The following is a 20,022-nucleotide window of genomic DNA, read 5'->3' as shown; positions in this document are numbered from 1 at the left end:
ATTAGGTCATTTTCATTCACATTCCAAAGTGCTGTAATACCTCCCGTTAAAAAAAGAAAAAATACGCGCGTGACATCAGCAAGATGGCCAACTGGAAGTCCCCAGTGCTCATTCCCATCACCTAGACAGCCAAAACAGGGAGCAGACAACTACATTTTAATGAAAATAACTAAAGGAGAGTACTGGAAAATACCAAAGGAGTAACAGAAACCCAGGGGAACACAGAAACTGAGGGTAGCCGCATGCAGAACAGGAGACGCTGGGCCTTCACCACTCCATACCCAGCAGGGATCAGCTGGAAACCGGCAGGAACTTCTTATGACCCGGGATGTCTACTTCTAGGTACACATATTAGGGAAGCTCAGATATTGAGGTAATAAGGTAGTAATTATATGGTATTTATTACAGCACTGCAGAAATATTTACAATTATAAAATAGTAGAATGTATATATAAATTGTGATATAATCATACAAGCGAATAATAGGCAGCCCTTAAAATGAATGTACTAGTGTTATTTTCATCAGTGTGGATGTATCTCAAAAGCGTAATGTTGAGTAAAAAAAAGCTAGATAAAAATGATACATTGAGTATGATACCATTTATAGAAAGCCTAAATGCCTGAGAAAATACTACATAATGTGTATGCCTATATGCATTTATAATAAAAGTATTTAACAGCATATATGAGAATCCTAAACACTGGTTTCATGACCCCAGTTAACTCCAGGGAAAAAGTGAAGGAAGTGGAGTTGGGACACGCTCCTCAACTGTAATTGTAGAACTTTTTTTCTTTAAAAATGAAGACTGAAACAAACATAGCATAAGGGTAAGATCTGATAAAGTTGAGCAGTCAGTACACAGGAATTTGTAATTATATTCGTCTCCATTTTGCTGCTATGTTTGAAATGTTTCTCAGTGAAGAAGTGTAAAACTAAAATAAAATGACAATTAAAAAATAAGGTAATTCTTGCTAAAAACCAAAACCAAACCTTCGGAATGGTAGCTTTTAAACAACCTTAAAGCTTGAGTTCCTTCTGAATTTCCCAGAGTTTTTCTGTACTGTTTTTCAAACGGGCCTCCTCTTCAGGGGTCAGCTTTATCTTTACAAGATGTGTGATACCATTATCTCCCAGGATACAAGGAACACTGAGGAATACTTCTTCATTTGCTCCATAGAGGCCCTTCATTATGATGGAAACTGGATGCACTCTCCTAATAATCTTCAAAATACTTTCCGTTAAATCAGCTACAGATAGGCCAGTGGCCCAATTAGTATAGCCTTTCATTTTAACCATCTCCTGGCCACAGGTGATTGCTTCTTGGTGGACCTTTCCCCACTATTCAGGATCTTCGTCGATTCCTGTGTCTGAGTTCAGATCCTTCCAAGGAACACCAGCAATATTCACTCCGCTCTCCACAGGAACGTTGAGTCCCCATGCTCTCCAAGGATCCACCCCTGACAGCTTTCAGAGTGACTGTCAAGCATTTGCCCAATGAAGAAATGGAAACAGGCAGTGTCCAGATTACAGCCACTTCCAATAACACGGTTTTTGGAAAATGCACTCAACTTCCAGGGTACATAAGTTAAGATATCCACTGGATTGGAAACTACTATCAGTTTGCATTGGGGGCTATATTGGGTAATATTGGAAATCATTAAAGATGAACATTTTGCTGGACTACTTGAAGGCGTGTTTCTCCTTTTTGTGGACACACCTCAGCTGTGATAATCACTAGGTTGGAGTTTGCAGTGACACGATAATCTTTGCTGGAAATGATATTTGGCATTTTCAGGAAAGGGCTGCCATGTTGAAGATCCGTTGTCTCACCCTTCAGTTGGCCTTCGTCAACACCCACAAAGGCCAGTTCATCACTCACACCTTGTAGTAAGATGCTGATAGCACAGGGTATGACGGCCGATCCAGTGCCTGTAATGGAGATCTTACTGTGATGAATGGCCTCCTCTGGAGAGAAATTCTTCATCAGCTCACACTTGACAGTCGCCACCTTAGAAACGGGGGTGAAGGGCCCGCAGCCCAGGAGCGGGGTGCCTGCCACTGGGTGGGCACAGCGAACCACCCTCCGGCAGAGGAAATTCATTCCTGCAGCGCTTGATCTCTGGGTGGTCTGCAGAAATCCCGCAGCCCAGCTCATGGTCGCTCGCCTGAGCGGTGGAGGAAGAGAGTGGAGGAGAGCAGCGACCTAGAAGCTCCTGGAGGTGCTAAGAAACCCCCCACAGTCTGGCGACCCCTCCCTCTGCTGCTGCCAGGCTGCACAAGGCCACGCCCAGCTCATGCGGGCCTCACGCAGGCCTAGCACCTTGAATGTGCTTTTAAATTTCCTAAGTATCTAGTAACTTTATATGTCATTAAGACAGTTCTGAAAAAATGGACTATGCTCGGTAAGGCGGAAAGCAGTTTTGGCTTTCCCTTTCAACATGCCGTATTTCGTCGCCTAGAGAAGCACTGCATGTTTGCGATCATTTCTAGGATGGTGCTCAGACGCTCTGAAACTAAGCATGATACGTGCAAAGACAAAGAGATCAGCGTTCTCATCTGCTCTCTAACACTTTGAAGAAGTTTGTGAGCCTCTTTTCAAAAATTAAATATCATAACGGGATAACAAGACTTGTCCTAACTACTTCACAGGTTGCGGTGAGAAAGGGTGAAAAGTCTAGGGAGCTTTACAGAGATAAATAATTGTAAATAATTGCTGAGATGTCATTGAGCCAGTGACAAAACCAAGTCCTCTGCTTTGTCCTTCTTCATGAAAATGATGCATTAAAAAAGAAAAGCATAGCAGTTCTCAATTATCTGGTTTCTTAAAGCTAAGATAGTCATGGATAAATGAAATCAGTAGGTAAAATAATTTTTAGATAATATTCTCAAATTCTTAGAACTTTAATAAGGACATCTATTCAAAATCAGATCTGTGCTTCTTTCCCCAATCACCTTCTCCTTTATATTTAAGGAGTGAGGACTATGAAAAACAAAAAGGCTTCACCCAATAATTAAAATGATATTTCTCTAATATACTGAAATTTTGGCTCAGAACTAGTCTACCTAAATTTAATTTTTTTGGAAAAAATCGGCAAGCCTTAATATATGTTTACTTATCTATATTATGCCACATAATAAATTTCATGGAATTTTTTCACTTTTCAGACTTGATTTGGTACCAAGCTACATTCTGTTTGTAAATGAAAGAATTCTATATAAAAGTTTTAAAAGAAAGTCACCTATTTTATGCCCTCCTCCCCCAACGTTGCCATTTCTCAGCTTTTCTTGGTAGCACTGTTTCTCCAAACAATGATCTCTACTCCCTGGTGTCCACTGTAACAGCTCTTGTCAAGAACCCCCGGCATCTCCCTCTTCCCACTTTCACTGGCTCATTCTTACCTCCCGTCTTGAACTCTGAGCAGCCTGTGGCTTGGCTGATACACTTTTACTGAGCTCACTCTTCATGTAGGTGTTGGTGAAGTCCTGGTTTTCTTCCTCTTTTTCCCTGTTCTTTTTCAGTGTTCTCTACCTATGTCTTCTCCTATTCCTATAAAAGATAGAGTGGCCTGGCGTTTAGATCCTGCCCCTCTTCTCTGCCTACACTCACACCCAGGACTGTCCCAGTCCATCCCGTGGCCCTACCTGTTGTTTACCTGGTGAGCTCTCCCAAATGTATGCTCTCCGGCTCTACCTTTCTGCTTGGACTCTTGGTAGGTAATTCCCACCTAAAACTTCCAAAACTCCTTATTGTGGCCTTCCAGGTCCTACAACCTGGTCCCCACGTTCCTATGCAACTTCATTGGCTGCTGTTTTCTCTCCTTTTCTCCCTCAGCTTCCACCACACTTAACTTTTACTATTCCTCTGTCAAGCTCCTTCCTGTACCAGAGGGTTTGCATTTCCCATTTTCCTTGCCTAGAATGTTCTTTGCCAAGATCTTTGCTTGGCTTGTACCCTTACCCTGATGTCAAATGTATTTCTTCAGAGGCCTTTCCTGGACACCCTGTCTAAAATAGTACCTTCTTACCTGTTTTATTATGTTTTAGTACTTACCACTACTTTAAATCACATTTTATTTCTGCCTCGTGGGAATATGAGCCTAAGGAGGGCGTGTAATTAGTCTATCCATCCCTATGTCTTAGATAGGGATGGATAGATCATTCCTTGGTTCATAGTAGATGTTCAATAAATTTTCAGTGCGTAAATGAATATATAAATGAATGGAGTTTTACTATACATTGTTTTATCCGTAAACCATGTGATGATCTCCTCAGTATTTTTTAATCCTAGGGACAGATAAATGTTTATTATAATAGAATGGTTAAACATAATATAAAAGTGGCTAGCTAGGACATGTTGCATGTAGATTTATATAAAGGAATTTCCTGTGATACATGGGATGTCTCTTTTTGTTTCCCTCTCTGTAAATAAATTGTGTTTTCTTGGCTCTCCCCATGCAGCTGAAGAATAAGTTCATGAAAAAACTGCCACGTGATGCAGAAGCTTCCAACGTGCTTGTTGGGGAGGTTGACTTTTTGGATGCTCCTTTCATTGCCTTTGTTCGGCTACAGCAGGCCGTCATGCTGGGCGCCCTGACCGAGGTCCCTGTGCCCACAAGGTAAGCTGTTCTCTCACCTGCTGTGGCCTACAATGTGCTTGTAGGGAAATCTCCCTCTCAGGCTAGAGAATCAATAGAACAAGGATACATCTGGTGTAAGCACATTGGAGAGCTTTAATCTGAAATAATGGCTCAGTCTGACTTTTATAGTATCAAATTACTTGGCACTTACGTAGTAATAATAGCAGAAATTATAATAATTTATTGGGCAATGTGCTAGTCTCTTATGAATTATTCTGCTTAATCCTTACAATATTTGAAAGTACAAACTATAGTTATCCAGTTTTTACAGATGAAGAAACTGAGTCTGAGAGTTTAAGTAACCTTTCCAAGGTCATACAGTTAACAAGTGGTTCAGAGGTCACGGTTGCTTTCATTTGCTCTATGTTTTATCATAAAACTGGTAGGGGGTTCATATATACCTGCATATATATGTATATACGCGTATATGTAAAAATCATTGAGCTGTGCACTTAAATTTGCATACATTACTGTTAGCTGTATTACGCCACATACATCTTCATTTTAAAAGGAAGCATATTAATGTTATTACAATCAAGTACTCATTACACTGCACAATACCTCAGAAGTCATCCTCTTCATCTCCCTCTAAAGCTGTGCTCCGTAGAGTTGGGAAGCTTGACTTACAGAGTGCAATGAGTTGAATAGAAGTTAAGGTTTCCCTTAAACTTTTGTTGCAGAAGAGTTTAAAGAACACTTGTAATCCTCAGGTTGACATCAGAAAATTATCATATGAATAGACTGTGTGTGTGTGTGTGAGAGAGAGAGAGAGAGAGAGAGAGAGCGAGCTTTCTGTGGGTCCCAGGTCCCAGGGCAAGGTGACTTTTTCCTCTTCTTCAGGGTTCCCCATGTTTTAGAAGGGCTTTGAATCCTCCTCAGCTCAGATGGTCTGAGCATGATTAACCAACCGACAGTGAAAAGAGGCTCAAGGTTTGTTTTGAGTCCAGCTAGGAGGAAGATTACAAGGATATTTTCCTAAGACTTCTCAATCCATAGGTGACAGGCCATTCTTCATGATCATACCAGGTACTTTTTGCCCATTTTAATGTATCTTAGACCCTTAAAATAGGAATGATACATAAGGCAGTCATTAGACAAATAGCAGGGAAAGGAGATGATCATAGCTTATTCAGTTAATGGTATCATCCTGATTTGTGTTTTCGGTAACTGAACTTTTTGCTTGAAAACATTCCAGCAGAGCCTTGCAGTTCTGTCTGTGCAGTCACCTGCTGAACAGCTGCACCTGTGGCTTTATTTATGCCTTTTTGGACTAACCTTACTGGGGCTTGACAGAAAAAAACCATGCTGAGAAGCGTTAAAGAAAATTGCTCTTGCTTTTTCATTTTATTACCCTGTTTCTTTAGACACTGCGAATAAAAAATATTTTAAGAGGCTTTTTATTTAACAATAATATGCATGCATTGAATAGCAGATCGTGACCATTTTTGTGACCTGCTTATCACCCACTCCTGTCTGGCTCATTCCCTTTCTTCTTCTGGACCGGAGGGGAGTGCTAGTCTCGAGGTGAAATACGGCATCATTTGAATTAACAAAAGGAGCCAAACGATTCCAGGGAACGTAATTCAGTAATATTATAAAACTATTTCAGGGCAATAATCTGAACAATATATCCTTGCACGTTCCCAGTTTTCCAGGAAATAGTTTTCTCCGTTTGCTATCCTCCAAACCAGTGCAAGCTGTAGTCACCGGGTGGGGAGTCTCATTAGCTCTTTTTGTGTGTGTCAGTAATGTGGGGACATTTACAATGGCTGTATCCTGTGAAATCCAATAAAGGAAATCCCACAAGGATCGTGGTCGTCACTGCAAAAGGCTGTATCTGGAGTCCACGATGTGCTTCAACGTACGTACGTGCTACTCTGTTGCGCTGCAGGAAGACCTGGAAAGTCTGTTTCTGTGCACTTCTTTGAATGAGCATTTCTCCTTTTAAAAGTGGCAGAAAATCATGCTTCCGTTATTATCATTACTATTTCTAATAAACAGTGTTACTACCATGGACCTTTTAGGAAGTGTGGTTCTAGCTGCTCCCCTTTCTTGTGTAGAATTCCCGAGTTTTGCTGTGGTTGATCTGTTTTAGCCTCCACTTGCAGCTGGACAGCTGTCACCTGGTGGATGTCTGTCTATGGAGGGGCCCTTCTTGCCATTCATGTGAGAGCAAACAAACTCTGCTCTTTGATCTTGGTGCCTTGGTGGGATATGTTTATGATTTTCCTAGCATCTTGCCGGCACTTTTCCTGCTGTCATATCTGTCCACAGAGGCCACCACTCACTCATATTTTTGAGCTATAGAGGAGAAATACTCTTACTACCATTTTATAGTTGAGAGGTGGAGGTAAAGGGAAGATTCACCGTCAGTGCTGGAGGAGAACTGCAGATTTTTGACTCTGAGTCCAGACTTTTAGGAGGAGCCTAGGGAGATATCTAAAATGGACTGGAATAAAATGTTTTAGGATTCTCCCACAACAAATAATTGAAAAAACCCAGATCAGTTTGTCCTTTTCTGATCTTTTTTTGTATACCTGAGACAAATGGGTATTTGGTAAGCTCTAGTCCTTTTAAAAATTTGCATGTTTACCTTTTTAGTAGCGTAAGATGTATATTAACATATATTTTATATTATAAGTGATTATTTCTCTAAAAGAAGGAGTTTGTGCTTAATTGTCAAAACCATTAAAAAATTATTAGAGGGATTGGGATGGAAGTCCTACTAGTTCAATTTTGTCGTGTTCAGCAATTTAATTGCTAGCTCTTGTTTACTGCATGTTGGTTATGATGGGTTTGTGGTTCTCATGAGTCTACTGTGGAAGCTACAGCTTAGGCACATTTTCCAAAGCTGCTGAAGATGAATAATGGGTTATTTGATTCACTGTTGTTTTGAAAGAAGGGAGTAAAGGATTGGTACATGCTGAGTTTATTCTAGAAATAGCTGTGATGTATCAAGGAGAGAGTTTCACAGCCTTTCTGAAAAAATTGAGTGGTTTAGGAAGGCTGGCTTCTTTTCTGATAGTATGGTCTTTTTCTGCCTATAATTATTTTGTGAATGTGAGTATAGGCCATTGGTTCCAGACGTGGATCATCTGGTAAGTACTTCTTTTTGTTGTGGAGAATGCTAGATGCATCCTCCCCAGGCATAATCATATGAAAAACCTCACAAAAGTAGAAGAGGGCCTCATGATGATTCTTGAGATAATCAGGCACTGTTAAAAATTCTAACTCTGACTTATTTCTGCTTATGAGTGAATAAAAAGAACTCAGCAACATAAATTAATAATTTTTCCGAACCATCAACATGGGCTATGCCCTTTCAGCCACACAAATGTGAGGTTTACTCTCATTTGTTAATAAAGGAAAAAGCTTCTGGTTAAAAATAACATCTGTCCATTGACAAAAAACATCTTGGGTCATGAAAGGAGTTTTCAGTACGTTATAAAAGCTGAGTTTGGCAGGATGTACTTCAATCATAAAAGTTGTAGCAGCTTTCGCTTCTTTGAGGGTTAAAGGAGAGAGAACATGCTTCAGGCAGAGGGAACTGCAGCTTGCTGGGTTGTTCTGTGTGTTCAGTTTTCTCAGATCTCTCATCTTGTTTCAGTAATGCAATCCAGATTAGAAGCTTCTTAAGGGTCTCTGCTCCTGCAAATGAAAGTCTTGACTTGAGATGATCTTAAGGAGTTAGATTTACCGAATTGTTCCTGACTGGAGTAATGTGAAAATTTTCACTCTCTGGTGCATCGCCATGTTGTTTCTCTTTGGCACTTGGTGATATTCCACTAATAAACATCTTTTTTTAAAAAATTAAAATTATATTACCCCGGAAAGAGGATTACGACCTTTATATCTAGGTTACTGAACCAATATAATTCTTGTATAGTGGGTTTATTGCTATATGTTACAGACACCTTTGATCTTCTGCTTCCGTTCATTTTTGATTGGTACTATTTAGCAAAGACCACAGAGTAAATGTTTTATCGAAAATGTGAGCCCTCATTTCATAGGATTTAACCTGGGAGCTCCATTACTCTCTCAGCTCTTGAAATACCCATCGTCTGCCAAAGTTTATACTTGAGGACTGTTAATGACTGAGAGTGTTTTTCTCACTAACAAGACAGTGTTTTGGCTTCGTTCCTGTATAGTCAACCTGATAATTAACTCATGTGTCAGTTGATAAATGTATTTCCATAACATGTATCTGTAAGCTATAATCGTGATAGAGGTGCTAGGACGAGGTAGGAAGAGATACAGGGAGGTTCTGGAAAAGTTTTGGTTATAAGAGATTACTCAAAAGTTAATATTTAGATACATTGAAATAATAAAAATTGGAAGCCAAAGAAATGCATTATTTAACAATATGCTAAGTAAAGGATCCAGGTGTTAGGTATTTTCCCTCGTGGCAAAGCATCTTCCCCTTGTTGCCTAAAACTACAACCTTATGGTCTCATTGGACAGCTGGCCATTTGCAGACAGGCAAATGGAATTGGGAAATGTGACCGGTACTACTGTTTCTTAATGAGATTTATATTTTGCTTTAGTGTTTAACTATTTTTTGGCATTTGTTGAACTCAAATCAGCGATCACTTTCTTTAGAAAAATCCATTTTACTGTGAGAAAGAAGCATTTTATGATACTGTAGGTATATAACTTGGGGCTGGCCTCAAAGGAAGAAAGATTCTAAAATAGTATCAATTGAACCTTCAGTGTCAGAAGAACTAAAATCCAATTCGAATAATGACTTCCTTCATACTTGAACAGACTTTTGTGCCTGCTGATTGCTTTTGCTGTTTCATCTGCAATGATAACACTTGAAAGTGAGTGTGCCGCTTCACTCTAGAACTGGTTTCTAAGCAATTAAGTGCTAAATGGTTTTATGATTATTCTGGTATAAAATCTGAATACACTTGCAGACACCTTTTTACATTCCAACTTCTGGGGGTTTTTTTCTATCTCTTTTGGGTTGGATTTTATGTGAATAAAACTAATTATACATTCAAGGGCATTTTGGAACAGACCCTAACATTTTATAGAGTACTTGCTGTCCATATTTTTTTTTTTTTAAATTTAAAGTGAGGTATATAAATAAATAAATGAGAAATAAAATTCTGCTAAGAAAGTACTCCATTTCTGGTGCCGTAAAACCTTACCTGAGATTTCTTGTCCCTAGCTAGATATCCACAAATTCTTTTCCCAGAGTGACCTATGGAAGTCATTGTTGGAAAGCCTTTGTCTGCTGAATCACAACCATGGTATATTGATTGGTTGGGTAATATTAGGCAGAATTGTGTGGTGAAAATAGTAGGAGGTAAGAAGGCCTGTCCGCTCTCTGTCATTTGCTAGGCACAGACCCTGGTCTTGTCCATTAACCTTCTTCAGCCTCAGTTTCCTCACCATTAAGTGGGAATAGGACACCTGTCCTTATTGCAAAGGGTTGAATGGAAATTTGAATACGGTGATGAATATGAAATGGTTTGCAGGCTTTGAGAAGCTGTGCAAGCGTATGATATCATTTTTATTGTCCTCATTATCTCCCCCTTAGGTAAGAAATGACCAATGTCAAGGCAGGGATTTATCTAGTGTCACCTTTTGGATGTTGTTCCATACTCATTTACTTACCGGGTTCCCTCCTCCCCAGTGGAGATGTGCATCTTTGCCCTTGTGATCAGTGGAGGATTCCTTCCAACTCGATAAGAGGTGAAACTAAGTGGGGATAAGTTCATTATTGCATGTTTCAGAACCTGTTTTCTGTGGAGCAATACTTTGTGCATTGTGGAGAAAAAAATGTTTAGAAACGAAAATGAGGACACCCACAGAAGAATTTTCACTGCCCGTGGATGATCCTTTATTTTGAATTTCTCTTGTATTTCACTTTCCTTCCTGTGGCTGTCAGCATGTGGCTTACTTCTAGAGCATTTGTTTTTTGCTGACTCCCAGTCACTTCTGGGTGAAAACCTTTCTTAAAAGTATGGAGAGGATCATTTGTCACTGCCCATATCGAGTGAGGGAAAGCTGGAGAAATGTGAAGATGTGCTAAGTCTTTCTAGTTATTGTGCTTAATGGGTTTGCTCCAAAGATTCTGAAAGTCGGTAGAAATGGAGAGAGAAAAAAGTTTAAAAAAGAAAGATTGAATGACTCATAAAGTGCATAAAATGAATACTTCCTGCTTAGTGAAGAAGCTTCTCAGGTTTCAGTGCTAAATTCTCCTTTGCCTCCAAATAAACTGAACAGCGATTTGTGTTTCACAATAGCGTGAAAGAGTATCCTTCATATGATCAAGAATATTACCTTTATTTTCAGGATGAATTCTATACCTAACCTTTTTATGAACTAAGATAAATGTTTCTCAGCTTTATGTGCATTGACTTTGATGAAATGTGTGTTATAGCCTTTGCTTCTTTCCTTTTCCATTAGGTTCTTGTTCATTCTCTTAGGTCCTAAGGGGAAGGCCAAGTCCTACCATGAGATTGGCAGAGCCATTGCCACCTTGATGTCCGACGAGGTAGGGAATCAGGAGGATGGGGTTCTGTGAATGTCCTACTTGGATTGTTTTCATGCTGTGGATCGGTCATCAAAATTTATTCAATCAGAATTATGTAGTCACCAGCCTTCCTGATAACATGAGGGATAGTCATTATGGCAAATGAGCTGACTCCTATACCGTTTTCAAAAAGTCAGGCATACATTTGGTTTTGGATTCTAAACTCCGTGCTGGAATAAAACATGTTTTCCTTTCTTTTTCTAAACATTTTCAGTTCTTAAAACTGACATACATGTTAAATACTCTTTAAAAAGTTCAAGGTCATTGTATTAGCTTAAACTTTGTCTCTATAATGTTTGATGTATTAATTCTGGGAATTCAAATGTACATATACTACATTGTTACAGAAATGCTGGGTTCTATAAAATAATGCACTGTAAATTGGGTAGTGCATTTTTCTTAGGTTTATGCTTTTCTGTTCACTTATTTTGTGAGAAAGAGTGGGACACATCTAAAATGCATTAGCAACCATTACAGCAGAGTGTCTAGTGCAGGTACATTGGAATTATGACCTCACTCTCAAGACAGCTAGAATGTTGTTGTGTGCATTTTAGACATGATACAACTCTAGACTAGTCCCATAGGAGGAGAAATACTGTTAGAATACGGGACCATTAATTTCTGCTTCTGTGTATTTCTATTGCAATTTGCTATTTTCCCAAATGTTTTGCTTTTGCTTCATAGCTTTATTTTTCAGCTTTTCCATGTGTAAACTGGAGAATAGGGTACTTTTCTCCTTAGTTATAGAAATTCCGTCTGGTGTTTTTCAAGTGGTTACTTTATTCTGGGGCTGAGAACATTGAAGCATGGCTATGCTGTTTTTTCGCCTCAAGGGAACATTTATTTCCCTCATCTCAGTGGTTTAATTTATTTATTTTTGTATTTTTTTGAATTTCTTTCTCTCTCTTTAAAATCCTTCCTCCTAAGATGTATCAACTAGGAATGCTTTAGGCTGCAAGTGATAGACGTGTAGTGAATTAAACAATGGGGGATTTGTTTTTCTCATGTAATAGGAAGTTTGGAGGTTGATAGTTGTTGGGGTTGATTTAACTTAACTGTTTAATAACAGATCAAGAGCTAAGGCTCTTGCCTTATGGTCTTAAGATGGCATGTTTTTTCCTGTCAATACGGTCAAACAGCATTGCCTACAATCACTTCCAGTCATCTCATCTGCATTCAAGGTAGGAAGAAGGATGGGGTAATGCTAGCTGTATCTGTCTCTTTTAGCAGATATTCTAAAGCTTTCTTAAATAGCTTTTTCTTATGTCATTGGTTGCAACTGTTAATCTTTATCTGCAGAGTTGGCTGGGAAATCGCTGACTTTTCAGCCTCTGCAGTGGGAGACAGCAAGAGAAAATGAGGTTGAGGATGGCTGTGTCTGCTGGCATTTCGTATCACCCTCCCCTCAACTGCCCATCCTTAGACTGCTAAATGTTACTTAATAGCTTTAAATAATTCTTTCCAGGAGAAGAGACTTAGTAGTAATCTTTGAGAATAGGTAAGGGTGTTGAACAGGGGCCGTCTTCCCTTCTGAAGACTGAAGAATTTGACTTATGAAATATGAAAAACTTAGGTTATGTGTAAAGAACATTTAGATCATCAGCTCAGTTAGAAGAAAGGAACGGTTGACAAAAAGCACGGTGTACATTTTGGAACCTCCTTCTTTGGAGATCTGTATAAAAGATGTGAAGCATTTGATGCCTTACATGGTTCCATTATTGCCTTGCTAAAAGACAGACGATCACCTATTTAGGTCCCTTTGCTTTATGTGCTGCCAATACAACTCACATTTTTCTTTTTTAATATCTCACATTGTGTTTTTGAAAATTGCAGTGTTTGGGTCTCAACCTGATCTTAACACTCAGCTTGAACTTTTCCTTCTTGAATTATCAGCAACTTACTGTCTCAGGAGTTTTTATCTTAGGGAATAACTCTTCAGTATGTTTCTCCAAACCGTTTCCATCTGGCTTGCACAGCAGCTGTGTCAGGAGTGGCGCACACCAGGGGGGCTGGAAGGCAATGTTGCTTTACAGTATTGATAGGAAAGAACACATAAAAAGCATAGCTGTCTCCTCATGCCTCTAACTCTATTCTTTGAGATGATAATCTGAATACCGACATTTTGGGCAGGCCGAATAATAGGGATAAGGAAGCCTGGTTATGGTAATATCACTGTGGACTTTGGAGTACATTCTTCAGGCTTCACATGGTGTGAGGGTTATGGAGAGTTCTCTTGTTGATCAGCACCTCTCCTATCCTCTAGGTGTTCCATGACATTGCTTATAAAGCAAAAGACAGGCACGACCTGATTGCTGGAATTGATGAGTTCCTAGATGAAGTCATTGTCCTTCCACCTGGGGAGTGGGATCCAGCGATCAGGATAGAGCCTCCTAAGAGTCTTCCATCGTCTGACAAAAGGTAAATTATCGGGTAGTTGAGACTTTTCAGTTGCTGGGGTGCCCCTGAAAAGGACGTTGTGTTGAAGAAAGTCAAGTTGGGCTATTGCTCCAATATTTTCAGGTTCTCATTTAGCTCGATGTATTTTGTCAAATGAATTACTTATGTGCCTTGATTTCACCTTTCCTTGACACTATACAACAAATGTCATACATTGTGATGTTCTTCAGTTATTCTGTTATAAATTAGAGATCTTGGATTATGACATGGGAAGATAATCACAGACATTCTTTGGGGATGTTTTGGGGACTCCCTATACATGTGGAAAGATCAGTTTGCTGAAGATGAGTCCTTTTAGATTTATGAGGTTAGGAAACAGGGTGAGATAGTTAAGGAAAAACCATTGTCTGGAAACCTGTTATTTCCCAGGTGAAAAAGTTTCCCTCTTAAGATACACAGTTCATTGAACTTTCCGACTCATCATTTATCTCGGTTCTGTTGTACAACACGTCCAGAATTATCTCTTAGGATAGCAGGAGGAAATAATGACCTTACTCCATTTCACTCTGTCTTTCCATTAGCCAGGGCATGATACAGCTAAGAAGCCAATAAAGCAAATAAACTAATAGCTCTCGGGCTGTGTTGTCTTCTTAGGAAGAACATGTACTCGGGTGGAGAGAACGTGCAGATGAACGGGGACACGCCCCACGACGGAGGCCACGGAGGAGGCGGCCACGGGGACTGCGAGGAGTTGCAGCGAACGGGACGGTAACCGACAGATCCTTTTGGCGCTGGTGACGAGGCTGTCCTTAGATCTGAATTCCCCCTCAGCTTTCTATCAGCAGTTTGTTCACCGGTTTGTCCATTTGTACCTGTTTGGCACAGGCGCTGGGGATATAGCCATGAACGAAACAAAACCCACTGCCCTTACGGGAATGGTGGGAGATGCACAATAAGCAAATAAAGCAAATGTGGGGATGGTTTGAGGAGGAAAATTAAGGCAGAAATCGGGATTTTGGGGATGGGAGAGTGGTATCCTGATTTTAGATGGTGTGATCAGAGGGGCCCTCACAGAGAATGGTGGAATTCGAGGGGAGTGCTGGCGGAGGTGGGCTGGGAGGGGCCTGTGGCACGGGGTGCTGGGTGTGGACAGGACTCGGGCCAGCGCCACTGCAGGGGGATGGCCGAGGGGACGTCAGAGTGAGGCCCAGAGCGATGGCAGGAGCACTGACGAATGCGCCAGCCCTCCCCTCTTGGCTTTCATAATTCCATCTCTTCTGTGTGTTTACTCAAAAGTGAGTGACATGTTTCAGAAAGGAACAAGTCACAGGTCACTGTTGGGCAGATGGGAATTCAGGTTTCCCAGGTGCTTCAGCTAATTTCACGATCATTCCTCCTTCTCCGCTATTAGGATTTTCATTTTATTTTGGGTTAAGTAAAATTTTAAGTGGGATACTCATTTTGTAAAGATATAGCTTTTTAGAAACAGGGTTTTTGAAAACAAAAAGGTATGTCATTTTAATATGCAATTGAATCTGAATGAAATGAAGTTATTTCCTTTTCGTGATGACCCACTTGGGCTTTTCTCCCAAATTGACAGGAAATTATTTCCCTTTTATTCTTAAAGAATAGAGAACATGAAACAGTCCCTCCTTTCCCCCCACTTTTTTGAATGGTTCTTTGTAAACTATTTCCATTAGAAATAGCCTTTTCCTTTTCTACAGATATGAGTTCTGGGATTTAATTTTTTCATTTAATCATACTGTATTTCTTCTTCCATATTTCACCTTTGCTAAGTGCATTGAGTGTCTGCGGTAGGCCCGGTACCATGCACAGCCCTGAATATACTAAGCAAACCAAAGCAAGGCACTGCCTGGTGGATGCCCAGACAGACAGACAGACAGACAATCCTGATACAGTGTGATAGCTCAGAGAGGAAATATGAACATGAGTGCAGGGTCAAGACTTCAGAGAACTGTTGAGCTTTGGAAGAGGACATTCTAGGCAGAAGCCGCGGCATGTGGAAGGCTGGGGTGTGAGGTCTGGTTGGGAGGGTGAGTGGACTGATGTGTAAGTCACTCAGCTGACCTGCCAACGCTTACACACCTGCACACTTGCATGCCTTCCTCCCTTAGTTCCTGCAGGTCCTTACCCCAGGGTCACCTTCTCAGAGGCTTGTTCTGGCCACCCTGTCGAAAATTTTTCTACCACCTCTTCTCCAGTATTGCATAACCCTCTTCCCCATTTAATTTTATGCATTTTGCTTGTTCATCTTGTTCATTGCCCACCCCTCACTTCTGCCCCCAAAGTAAACTCTATGAAGGAGGGGAACTTTGGCCTGTGTTTGTCACTGTGACATCCTCACACCCAGAATAGTGCCAGAGTGTGGGCATAAGCATTTGTGGTGCTCCGTAAGCATTTGTGGTGCTCCGTAAGCATTTGTGGGATGAAAGAATGAATGAACGGATGAGGGTCGAAAGGACACCCTAGCACGATTGTAAAGAGCCTTGTAAGACCTGCTTACGTATTTGGATGTTTTTCTTTAGGAGATGACAGATTTTAATTTATCTGCACAGTTCACTGTCACCTAAAGACCAACTGACTGGTCTTTAGGGAATGTGGCACCTAATTTGGTAACCAAAAGAGAGAGAGAAAAAAAAGAAAATTTACTCCTTCACAATTTTCTGGTTTCATTTTAAGAAGTTAAGTAGTATCTTGCCATTGAGTCAAGCATTTTAAATATAAATTCTTTCCCATTTGGTCATGTTTGCCTTCTCCCTGTCCAGGTTCTGTGGTGGACTAATCAAGGACATAAAGAGGAAAGCACCATTTTTTGCCAGTGATTTTTATGATGCTCTAAATATTCAGGCTCTTTCGGCAATTCTCTTCATTTATCTGGCAACTGTAACTAACGCCATCACTTTTGGAGGACTGCTTGGGGATGCCACCGAAAACATGCAGGTGGGTATGGTTTTGGGGTGGACACAAATAGTACAGCCCAGATTGCCTTCCTCACCCCTGCAGCTCAGCTCGGAGCAGATGGCCTTTCAGTTACTCAGCGTGATTTTCTTTCTTTTGCTGGATGCTGCATTTTACTTTGCTTCTGGCCTGCTGCTGTATTTCCAGCATTTTAGTAATTACAAAAATAGCTCGATGAAATCTGGCTTGAGTCACAAGTGGGGAAAAGAAGGGAAGGAAATGAGGATATACAATTCTATTTGAGCAAAAGCATATCAGCTGCTTTAATTTTGTGTAGTGCACAAGGTTTAGATCTTCTACTACCTTGAATATACGGACCATATTCTGTTAAACTGTATGATTACGCTTTTTTCAGGAACGTATGATTATCTTAATTTTACATGTGAGCAAATAGCGTCATCAAACAATTGAGTGATTTGCTCAAGATTGGACTTGCATGTCTCCTGTTACAATTTGGCGTTAATGAATATATGCCGAGAATTGTTTCTTCCACACCTAGACCTGATTCTCATTAAGCTGTAAGGACTCTGGCTTAACTTATTTTGTACAATTAATTGTAACCACAATTTGTTGGTTACTTTGCAGATAGTATTTGCTTTCCTATGGCAACAGTAATAGCTAAAGTTTTAGTGATATAAAAGATGTTTTAGATTCCCTCAACCAATCAGAAAAATATGTACAAAACTACTTTTAGTTGATCCAGTCATTAAAATAAATAGGTATTATGCGAGGTGATGAATACAGAGTAGTGAATGAAGCTGATTATTCCTATGAAAAGAACCAGATTCAAGCCCTTTTCAAATTCTGTGCTCCCACTTTACTACTTATTATTGTTTAACCTATGTGACATTCATAAGTGCTACCAGCTAACTTTTTTTTTTTTAAAAAAACTGCAGCTGATTCCAAAGGATTGCTTTTCTTCCACTTCTGTTTTCTTTCCTGGGTACATTCATGTTCTAGATTTTTGCCTAAATACAAAAATAAGATGGCGACTGTAACATGTATGTTGACCCAATTAAAAATCAGAGATCAGTTTATGCAATTGTATTTTAGTTTGTTAAGTGCACTTTTCTTTTTTAATAGATAATATTGCTGCGCAGCATGTCACCTCAAAACTTGGAAATAAGCATTTTATTACTCTCTTTCCTGGTTTTGGTGGCTGATGGGCTCAGCTGAGTGGTTCTCTTTTTGGTCCTTCATGCACTTGCCATCAGATGGCCACAGAGGCTGAAGTTGTGCAACAGCTTCTTTACTCAATGTTGGTGCCTAAGCCGGGATGTCTGGAATAGCAGGGCCCTGGGACTCTCCACGTGACTTTTCCCCATGGCTAGCTTGGGCTTCCTCACAGCGTGGGGACTGTGATGACTTCTAAGAGCTCCTGCACCATCAGGAAGAGGCAGCTGCCACTCAGCATAATTTGTTCTCACGTGAATGTGTACCCAGTATTCATTTTCTGATTTTTGAAGAGAGGCTGGAAATTCAAATTCTTAGTGACATCTGGTGATTTAGAACTATTGGCAATTGGTTAATCTTTATTAAATTAACATCGTGCTGGGCAAAGAACACATGTCTCTCTGTGACCAGTGAGAGACCTGCAGCACAGGCTGTAGAAAGCAAGCCTGGTAGGACACACCAATGAAGTACACAAAGAGAGTCTTTTCTCAGTACTTCCTCAGTTCGTAAGACAAGAATGAATCAACTAAATTGTAACGGTGATGTCAGTAACAGAATTTTTATAAAATCTGATCTGTATCCAAGCTGGGCAGCCATTCTCCGTCTAAATGACAGCATAGTGATAACTAAAGCAGATCATTCAAAAAACAAGCAGAGAAGAAAGCCCTGCGGCCAGCTAGAGGAAGGTAATACAGGCAACCCCATGTTAGGACAATTAAAGCAAGCTGTGTTTTTGAAAGGGGCATAAGAACAAAACTGTCTTCTGTGTGTCAGAATGTATAGAGACTTTCTTGTGCAGGTAAGTTTTAAACTTTTTTTGATGGACATTCTTCTCATTGAGATAGGGACATAAACACACTTCCTGTGTATTAGTTTATTGCCTTTTTGAATTGAATTACAATCCTTTGCACCCTCTTAAGACTTAGCTTTAGAATACTACATCTGAGACTAGGGAAGAAGTCTGTTCAAGTCCGCTTTGGCCCTTCCTAGGGGAATTCACTTCTATCTGAGTGAGTTTTTGGGAAAGTAGAGGACTCCATTGTGTAACATATGTAACCTAGGTAGTTAACAGCTCTTTTTCTCCTCTGTGTTATATGTCCTGGGAAAGGCCTTGTGGGAATTAATTATCTATTTTCTGGGTTCTAAAGACTTAAATGCTTTCGATGTTTCAGGGTATTAAGTAGTCAGCTAAAATGACCATTTGCTGGTTTTCACTCCTAGAAGTTGACTTTAAACTTATGAGGGTATTTTCCAGACATAATCTGATTATTGTATGAATAGATTTCAAGACCTCCATTAATAATTTCACTGAAATTGTGAATGCATTGTTTTAAAGGTTTCTGCAAATGAAAATACTTTCTCTCCCCTGTTTTTCTCTCCCTTGTAAAGCCTTTTTCCTTAAAAAAAAAAAAATGTGTTAATGAAGTCTTCTTCCTAGACTACAATAATTTGGTACTTCTGGAAATCACAGTGGGTGGCAGAAGCAATGAAAAAGAGGGATGGGAAATTAATGACTGTTGATATATGTTTGTTGAACTGAAATTCAACAAATAGTTTTATCTCAATTTAAGGACTAAGGAGTAAGGTGGTTTAATAGGTAGGAGAGTATCTCATGCCTGAAGGACTATGTACTTTACCATACAAAAATTTTGATTTTCTGGTAGGAGAAGTCTTCTTGAGTTGGTATCAGGACAAGAAAATATTTCATGGATTTGGTACTAAAGCCCAGGTCTATGTCAGAGGTGGTTTCATTCCCTTTCCAAGTGTTCATGGAGTGTCTACTGTGTGTTCAGCACTGTTTTAAGCACCAGGGATAAAATGTTGGGGATAAAAACAGGTGAGCAAAATAGGTTAGAATTCTAATTTTGAATCCCAGTTACAGTGGATGTTGGTGAAAACAGTCCTTTTCAGCGCCCTCAAGAGATAACAGTAGTGGTGTGCAGTGGGCTTATTTAGGGGGTGAAGTCCTCTGGCTTCACTTGGTCGTCTAAACACTAGACCAAGGCTAAGCAGAAAAGCATTGCCAAAGCCTGAAATAATCTGCAGTTGTATCACATGCCTTCATAAATGTGGCAGTGGGTTATTCTCAAAAGCACAGACAGCTTAAATGAGTCAACTGAGAACAGTGTCCTTGCTTTTAAAGGCAGACAGCTCAGAGATGGTTCACATAGGGCCTTTATTGTCAGGCTACAAATAGACATGGGTGCTGGGTAGAAACATGTTGTGAAAACACAGATGAGTCACTGCACGGCTGTTGTCTAAGCAAACTCTTCTGCCAGCTTCTGTTCAGG

At 40.0% G+C, this 20,022-nt stretch overlaps 1 protein-coding gene and 1 pseudogene across 3 annotated transcripts in view; one reads left to right on the top strand and one right to left on the bottom strand.

Moving 5' to 3' along the window:
• SLC4A4 (solute carrier family 4 member 4) overlaps window positions 1-20,022 on the top strand; it is a 330,474-nt gene that overhangs the window by 222,942 nt on the left and 87,510 nt on the right. For all 3 annotated transcript variants that reach the window (XM_069458317.1, XM_069458318.1, XM_069458316.1), the window contains exons 8-12: window positions 4,460-4,617; window positions 11,056-11,143; window positions 13,446-13,600; window positions 14,234-14,347; window positions 16,366-16,540. In XM_069458317.1, the coding sequence (XP_069314418.1) occupies window positions 4,460-4,617; window positions 11,056-11,143; window positions 13,446-13,600; window positions 14,234-14,347; window positions 16,366-16,540 (690 nt within the window). The remainder of the gene's footprint in view (window positions 1-4,459; window positions 4,618-11,055; window positions 11,144-13,445; window positions 13,601-14,233; window positions 14,348-16,365; window positions 16,541-20,022) is intronic.
• On the bottom strand, window positions 1,019-2,156 carry LOC138374896 (L-lactate dehydrogenase A-like 6A pseudogene; annotated as a pseudogene).

The sequence above is a fragment of the Eulemur rufifrons genome, chromosome 24, assembly GCF_041146395.1.
Source record: "Eulemur rufifrons isolate Redbay chromosome 24, OSU_ERuf_1, whole genome shotgun sequence".
Lineage (NCBI taxonomy): Eukaryota > Metazoa > Chordata > Mammalia > Primates > Lemuridae > Eulemur > Eulemur rufifrons.
Note: the sequence above shows the minus strand (reverse complement) of the source record. Positions and strands in the feature narration are given on the sequence as shown.